The 8,616-nt window shown below is 34.4% G+C and overlaps 1 protein-coding gene across 2 annotated transcripts; it reads left to right on the top strand.

Annotated features, from left to right (window-relative positions):
• The first annotated feature begins 1,361 nt into the window (after nt 1–1,361).
• On the top strand, nt 1,362–5,300 carry LOC145102838 (3-oxoacyl-[acyl-carrier-protein] synthase II, chloroplastic-like). 2 transcript variants are annotated; one of them, XM_079040324.1, is made up of 14 exons: nt 1,362–1,467; nt 1,872–2,309; nt 2,442–2,653; nt 2,750–2,953; nt 3,024–3,134; nt 3,220–3,315; nt 3,403–3,448; nt 3,554–3,633; nt 3,710–3,778; nt 3,850–3,934; nt 4,360–4,514; nt 4,581–4,661; nt 4,741–4,800; nt 4,892–5,300. In XM_079040324.1, the coding sequence occupies exons 2-14, from the start codon at nt 1,907–1,909 to the stop codon at nt 5,012–5,014; spliced, it is 1,725 nt and encodes a 574-aa protein (XP_078896450.1). In that variant the 5' UTR covers nt 1,362–1,467; nt 1,872–1,906; the 3' UTR covers nt 5,015–5,300. The 2 variants fall into 2 exon arrangements, with proteins under 2 accessions (XP_078896450.1, XP_078896449.1); XM_079040323.1 differs by lacking the exon at nt 1,362–1,467 and having other exon boundaries at nt 1,489–2,309.
• Nucleotides 5,301–8,616: the final 3,316 nt, after the last annotated feature.

Here is an 8,616-nt window from a genome sequence, read left to right as displayed (position 1 = left end):
GTCATATTCCGAATTCCTCATTTTTGTGGTTATTTTTTTCAAAGAACCCCTCAGTTCTGGTCATTTACTGAATTTTCTCTTTTTAATTATATTCTACTTGTTCCGATGATTATATTTTCCAAAGTTTATCCATCTGAATCATCTTTTCAAACGTTTTACACTTCTTAAAATAACGGTATATTTTTATCTCATCAAAATCAACTCATAAGATCATCAAATTAATACCGGAGTGCTGTTGACACCCAACTCAATTTCACAAAAGTGGTCTTGAAACCAAAACTGATGGTTCCTGAACCATAAATGATAATGGTTTTTTGGATCTTGGAATCGGTAAAAAATTAATGAAAATCGATTCCAATAGCGGTTATACATTTAAAAAAAACTTCAAACTCATTTCTAGTTAAACATTGATAAAAATACCCAAGAAATTATTTTATGTATGTATATAATGTTCCTTTGCATTTACAAAGAAAAACTATTATCTTTGTTTCTTTACTAGGCGATATGAGATTAACCATTTAGACTTGTTTCTTCACACGTTTCACATCACATGCGAGTTGGAAAAGAATGAAGTAAAGAAACCAATGAAATAGAAGGAAGACATCGCTTCCCACAAGCACCACTTTAGCTTGTTACCTAAAACATAATGAATAAAATCACATTTACCGAGAATTTAAAACTTGAAATTACGATTAACAGACATTCGATTAGTATCAATTCCATAATACCACAAGTCCTATTTATTATTGAGTTTTATACTTCAAACGACTCGACTCACTCTAAATCATAAGTGATATTTGCAATTTTGACTCAACCCAATTACCTAGAGTGAGCCAAATTGGGTTACATGTTCTAAATGTGAAAGTGCATTTTCATAATTATATCCATGATTGATGGAATCTCAAAAAGTTCACATTACAATAACTTAACTAAGTGTATTTACTTATTTATATCATGGAATCTCAAAAAGTTCACATTACAATAACTTAACTATTTTTTAAAATCTATCAACTAATTACTAATATTACCGTACAATTTTATTCTTCCTCGTAACAAATAATAAATAATACCAATACATACATTTTTCACCGAGTCAAGATTGTACACAATATTATACTATTGACATCTAAGAACATTGTGCCAATGAAGTCGGTAATTTTTGGATTATATATTTAATAATCATTAACTTTTTCATTGCCAGTGCCAACTTATTAAAAGCTTTGTCAAACAAAGACAAAAAAGTGATCATTTATTTATTTATTTAAATATTAAACATGAGATAATTTGATACTGAGCATATCTGATTTAGGTCTTTCTCTCCAACATAAAATAATTAAATAAAAACAAAAACATGTTAGTTCATATTTCATAGTTATAAGGAGTTTGACATTAAATTCCATGGTCAAGAAGAGAACACAACTCTCCTTCCCTCCCCTTTTTCTGGTGCCACATTTCTCAACTCATTATGTGAGTCTTTGATTTTTACTCTCGGAAAATTCCTACTATGTGTAACGATTTAATGTCTTTTTCGATTGAATGCAAAGATTGAGAAGATTGAACTCAATAACCTTTTGTTTTGTTTTTTTTTTTTTCAAATCATAAATATCATCTGGACGGGATATTTTTGGGAATTTTAGTTGATTTTCCGATGTCGATGAGTTCAAGTCTCTATCAAGAAATCACATTACGATTCTTCCCGGCCACCCATTTTCAATTTTTTGAAAAAGTTCATGTTTTTTTGGATAATTTGTCAATTTAGCAGTACTTTTAGGAACAGAGGATCAGTAATTCAGTATTCATCGATCATCGATCGTCTTCGCTTTAATGAGACTTTCTTCATCGAAAATCTTTCTTGGGTTTTGAATTTACAGAGTTTCATCATCTGGGTTTTCTCTTGATTTCTTCAATGGTGGCCTCCGCCGTCGCTTCCCCACTCTGTACATGGTTAGTGGCAGCTTACATCTCCGTTTCCGGCGAGAAAACCAACCACCGTCCCAGCTCATCGCCGGCGATGTTTTCTTCCTCAAAAAGACTCAGTCGGTCAGCCAGAAGAAAGCTGCCGGCGGTGACAGATTGCAAGAATTTCTCCGGTGGTGGCGGTGGATTGATGTCATCGTTATGCGGGTCTAGTATTACAAACCTGATGACATCATTGGAGCCCTGTGAGGAGTATTACAAATCTAAACCGCTGTCTTCTTCTTTCTCTATATTGGGTTCTGAAAATTCCTTCTTCATTTTCGGTTTGAAGAATTCTCCTCCCTCCTCCATGAATCGCACTCAAAAACGAATTCACCGAACTGCCCAAACCGGTAATTTAATTCCCATGATTTAGTTAAGGTTCATACTGAATTGGGTTATCAAAAAGTTAAAATCTTTGATAGAATCCACAAGATACGATGCGAATATCTTCGAGTTTACCAATGGATTCTTCTTTTTCGTAGGTAAAAGTAAAACCATGGCGATTGCTACACAACCTTCAAAAGAAGCAACAACAAAGAAGAAACCCATCACCAAGAACAGAAGAGTTGTCGTCACCGGACTTGGTGTGGTATCTCCGGTGGGTGATGTTGCCGATGTCTTCTATGAAAACTTACTCGAGGGTATTAGTGGCATAAGTGAGATCGAAGCTTTCAATTGCGATCAGTTTCCCACTGTAAGTATATAGTAAATTTTAGGTTTTTAAGTTTTTAGCCATTTTTTTTGTTGTTGCAATTAAGTGGCATTTATTAATTGATTTCGACTTGATTAGAAAATTGCGGGAGAAATCAAGTCATTTTCAGCCGACGGATGGGTTGCACCAAAACTTTCAAAACGGGCAGATAAGTTTATGCTATACTTGCTGACAGCTGGCAAGAAGGCATTGGAAGATGGTGGTGTTACTAAAGATGTCATGAAAGATTTAGATGTCACAAAATGTGGTGTAATCATTGGTTCTGCTCTTGGAGGCATGAAGGTGACAGTTTCTTTGTTGGACCCAATAAAGTGTCTGAATGACTAGTCTTAATCGACTACTATTTACACAGATATTTCAAGATGGAATTGAAGCATTGATGGTTTCATACAAGAAGATGAATCCATTTTGTGTACCATTTGCAACAACTAACATGGGATCCGCAATTCTTGCAATGGATTTGGTAATCATTAAAAAAAAAAAAAAAAAAAAGTGTCATGCTCATGAAGGAATAGGAAGTTGTGGACTTATGTTTGGTTGATTTGTAGGGGTGGATGGGACCAAATTATTCGATTTCTACAGCTTGTGCTACGAGTAACTTTTGTATACTAAATGCAGCTAATCATATTACCAGAGGTGAAAGTGTAAGCATCAAAAAAAAAAAAAAAAAAAAAAAAAATCTTCTACTTGTTTCATTATAGACCATGGACTTAGTAGTTGAAAACTTGCAGGATATGATGTTATGTGGTGGTTCAGATTCAGCCATCATTCCTATAGGTATTATACAATATACATGTCTATTTTTTTTTTTTTTTGTTACAATTGGAGCTATTGATCCATTTTGTATGGAAAATATCTTGCAATGATTCGATAATTATATAGGGCTTGGAGGGTTTGTTGCTTGCAATTCTCTTTCACAAAGGAATAGTGATCCAAAAAGAGCGTCACGACCTTGGGACGTGGTATGAATTATGAATAATTAAATTAACATGAAACCTAATTTCGTCTTTTTAAAGCAACGACATGTTTGTTGATCAGAGTCGTGATGGATTTGTAATGGGAGAAGGTGCTGGTGTTCTTCTTCTAGAAGAGCTAGAACATGCTAAGGTAAGATATTATCTTGATTCTATTTTCTTGATAAAATGATTTGGCAACTCAAATTAAATGCGGGTTCGCAGGCAAGAGGTGCAAAGATTTATGCTGAATTCTTGGGCGGAAGCTTCACTAGTGATGCTTACCACATGACTGAATCTCGTCCTGATGGTAAGTGTCAGTGTCAGTGTCCCACATATGCTAGAAACAGTGTCAGTGTCACTGTCACTGTCACTACTGTCACTGTCACTTGTTCCATATATGCTAGAAACAGTGTCACTGTCACTGTATATATGTTGGAGTCTGTCACTGTATATATGCCGGAGTCTATGCACTCTCCTTAAGGTCTCTTTAGGGGAAAAAAATTAGGTCTTCACATATCTAACAAACATATGGTATCATTAGATGGTGTTTTAGAGTCCCACATTGATAGACATTCTACATATGTGGGAATATACCCTTTTTCTCATCAAGGGCACTTTTGTTGAGAAAATCTAGGACTTCATATCTAACTAATAGTAAGTTTATGGGTTCGTTGATCACTTGTTTTTCTTGAACTAACCGATAATTTACTTGTTTTGTTTATGGGAAATTAGGGACAGGAATAGCTTTGTGCATAGAAAAGGCGTTGACTCAATCTGGGGTTGCTAGAGAAGATGTAAATTACATAAATGCCCATGCTACATCTACGCCATCTGGTGATCTACACGAATATGAAGCTATCATGCGTTCTTTTGGGAACAATTCTGAGGTAAAGTTGATTTAATTTAGATACCTTACTTGAATAAGTTGTAATCCGCCTTTCTGAATTTTATAGTTGAAAATAAACTCCACAAAATCGATAATTGGTCACTTGCTTGGGGCTGCTGGAGCTGTTGAAGCAATTGCTACTGTTAAGGTAATGGAATTATAACTATATGTAAAGTAACTTTGGAATGCTAAAAAAACAAATAAAACTAATATAAACTGTTATGTAGGCAATTCAAACAGGATGGCTACATCCGAACATGAATTTGGAGAATCCAGACGTGGGTGTGGTATGTTGTCACCTTCTTTTTTCAGTCACTGAAATGATGTTTAAGACATGTATTTTCTTTATTTATTGCAATGAAATTGTTGTGGAATTAGGATAAAAACGTGTTGGTTGGTGCAAAGAAGGAACAATGGAATATAAAGGTGGCACTATCCAACTCATTCGGCTTTGGAGGACATAATTCATCCATCGTATTCGCCCCTTACAAGGATCAGTAACTGCAGCAAACATCGATCCGTTTCTTGTGTAATTAATATACACCTCTTGTTGCATGAGATACAAGCTAATATAAGATTAAACTAGAGATTCCATTCCATGGCACGTTTGGTTGCCAAATGGATGGAATTGTATTTAGTTGAAAATTTTCGGATTTCTTCATTCATGGAATTTAGTATTCCTTCCAAGATAGGAAGGAATCTAATTCCTTTCATGTTGGGGTTTATTGGGACAAACATACATTATACGTAGTGGAAATAACAGAATGTACCCTTCGGGATTATCGCACCGATATAATGTGTATGAGTGTGTGGTTGCAATCTAGCCATTCTAGTTGTGCGACTCTTTAGGTTCAACTGGCGTACGTTGAGAGCAACATCATTTTATTTTGTCATAGGCACATATTTTTACATTCTCTCACTTGTGCAATACATAACAATCAAACGGACATTACGAGTGAGCAAAGAGCATCATCTAGCGATAAATCATTGCTCCTTAATTCGAATGAATATATCCAACTACGACATTTTCATCATCGAACACATTATATCTAATACTAAAGACCAAGTCGGTGGACTTTGCTCTTTAGTAATTTTGGTTTGGCAACTTATGTCCTCTTAAGTTTCTATTGCTACCAAAAGAGTTCCTTTTACTTTCCATTGGTTGGCTTTGATCCCTGACTTATGTTGTTTGGCAACTCCAGTACTTCCAAGTTTCTATTTGGTCCTTGACTTTTGTGGTTTGGCGACTTATATCTTTTTAAGTTTTATTTCTACCAAAATAGTTCCTTTTACTTTCTATTACTTCCTAAGTCCATTACTTTATAAATTCATTTTGTCAGCTCCTGCTTCATCCGCTTCGATCTTTATAACCACTATTAATATAACAATTCCTTCGTTTACTTTTTAATGTTGTCTGTTTACTTCCAAATCACACATACATCTTCATCTTCACTTGTAAAAATGAAGAATCACTTTTAATTAAAGATCTCCACCCCCTCCCCCCCACTGTTGCCTCATCTAGTTCTAAATGCAATTTGTAAAGTTGTAGCATTCGAGATGATATGTTGTTATCTACGGCATATGTCCAATATTTGTGTTTTCCATCAATACTTTTGTGTCTATGCAACTACTAAAAAATTATGAAACCTTTTGTCAGAATGGAAGTTGACAACTTGTTCATGAACTAAAAACGTCGATCAAGCATTAGAAGGAATCTTATGGGGCAGTACCCGTGATCTTTGGCGGTTAAGAATATAGTGCATAACCTTCTTGGAGATAATATCACTATTTCTTAGGAGCTAAGCTAATATGTTGTTGTTGCAGAAGATTTGAGGAACAGGTTCTTGCTAGGGATGGATTAAGTATGTCATGGAAGATGGAAGGAAAGATGTTAGAAGTTTTTTTGTTGATTTGGATGGTAATTATTCTTTACTTCTTTTCTTTTGGCATTATTTTCGATTCAACAATGTTTTTTTATATATTTTATTAATCTGCAATCAGGTCAACCTTATGATGTGTCATTTATGGATGTTCTTGCCAAGAATATAAAGCCAAACTTGAACATCTAGAAGTTCTTGTTGGGTTAGGTCTCTAAGGTCATAATTGAATTGGTATAACTTTATGGAGTAAAAGCAAAGTCTTTTTTGGGTTTCCCTCAATAACTAGAATTAGCTAGGAACAACTTTAGGAGAATGAGGAAATTGTTTGTTAATTTATTATATGATTAATAAATTAATTATAAATGGTTAAAAATTAATTTATAGTTAATTAGAATTAGATGAAAATTAATTTTGGATTAATTAGAACTAATAAAAGGTGCAACGGTTGAATTCTAATTATTTAATTATTGTTAAGCAAGGAAGGCTAGAACCCTCCATGGGTTGGATGGTTTTAGAGGGGTTCCAGAAGGGTTCTCAAAGTCTCCAGGTAGCTGATAAGGACAAGGACTTGAATATATTAAATCTGAATACTTAATTATTCAAATTAGGGTTGACCCTGGAGATCCACCAACTATAAATAAAGACCCTAAGCCTCATAAAAATCTGATCCTACACACATACATAAGAGAAATCAGATTTCCTCCTCCCACTGCTCTCCAAATCTTTCTTAGGGTTTCTAGGATATTCGGGGGTGAGCCATTAAGGACATCCACATTATTAGTGCTAGCTTTCCAAAGAAGACTTGAAGATCAAGGGTTGAGTATTTTGGTAATACTTAAAGGTATGTACTCTAATCTTTTTAATTTTCGACAATACCTAGATTAGATCTTTAGTTTCATAGTATGTTGCTATAATGAGAAAATACCATAGATCTTTAGGTTGCATGTGCCCATAAAATAGTTTTATGATTTCTCTAAGTAAATTTTTGTTTTTGTTGATGGGTTTTGAGCACTATAACAATCCTATGGTGTACATACAACCCTAATGTTTTGGATCTATGTTTTCTCAAGTTATACATGCAATTTTCATTTTTTCAAAGCATGAACCCAAACTAGCATACAATTTAGAGATTTGCAACATAAAACAAGTTAGATGAATACCGCTTTGTTGTAGCTTGTAGAACTTGGTCTTCCAAGAACTTAGTACCTCAAGTGTGATACCTCAAATGAGTCACAAGCACCAAAAGCAAGAGGAGCCTTATGCGAGAGAGGTTAGGAAGCACCAAAATCGGCTACGGTTTAACCTTGGAAGAGATAGGCCGATTTTGAGAAGGATAGGGGTTCAATTTATAGTGTGGAATCCTTAGGGTTTCTTACATAAGACCCTAATTTACTTAAACCTTTAAGTATTCCAATGATCCATATGATAGGCCCTTTGGACTAACTCTTCATGGACTCTCACATAGATTTAGCCCATCCCTAATCAACATGGATCATTAGCCCAAACTATAAGTATTACTGATTCACCTAATCAGTCCCTGTAAATTTAATCAGTCTTTTTTTATCACTAAATTAATTCCAAATTAATTCTTGATCAATACTAATTAAATAATATGATTTCTCAGTTAATATATTATTCATATAATATATTAATAAATCACAAATAACCTCTTTCTCAATTATCCATCCTATCAAATTGCTCCGGTGAAGGCAACTCAAAAGGACCATGCTACTATTGGGTCAAGTACATACCAATTATAGTTATGAGCTTAGACACCTAATCCAACATTTGTAACCTAGAAAAACCATCAATTCCTTTGGTTGATTTGGTTTCTCATGCCTTCCCCCATAGAAATCCTACTATGAAGGGTAAAATGGAGGTGATACAAGCTTCAATGCAGAGGCGAAAGGTCGAGGCTTGATTGAGAATCATGTAGCAAAAGCATGGGTGACTAGGAACAACATTCTTTGTTAGAATTTTAAGGGTACAAATAACAATAACTTGGATAATCTCGTGAATCATGTTTTGGAAGTCAATTTCTGAAATCTATAATTCAACCTTTATTCTTAGGGTCGCACGAATGTAGATTCATGGAATATTTCAAGAGATCAAATCATATTTTAGGACCAATCTGATTTACAAACAAAGAATACCTTTATAAGTCTTACTTTATCACTAGACAAAACTATGATGTGTGTAGTCAACATCCAAAACCGTTTTCCT

Source organism: Lactuca serriola, chromosome 4, assembly GCF_051521515.1.
Source record: "Lactuca serriola cultivar US96UC23 chromosome 4, Lser_US96UC23_V15, whole genome shotgun sequence".
Classification (NCBI taxonomy): domain Eukaryota; kingdom Viridiplantae; phylum Streptophyta; class Magnoliopsida; order Asterales; family Asteraceae; genus Lactuca; species Lactuca serriola.
The sequence above is the reverse complement of the archived record's forward strand: the minus strand, read 5'-3'. Positions and strand labels throughout refer to the sequence as shown.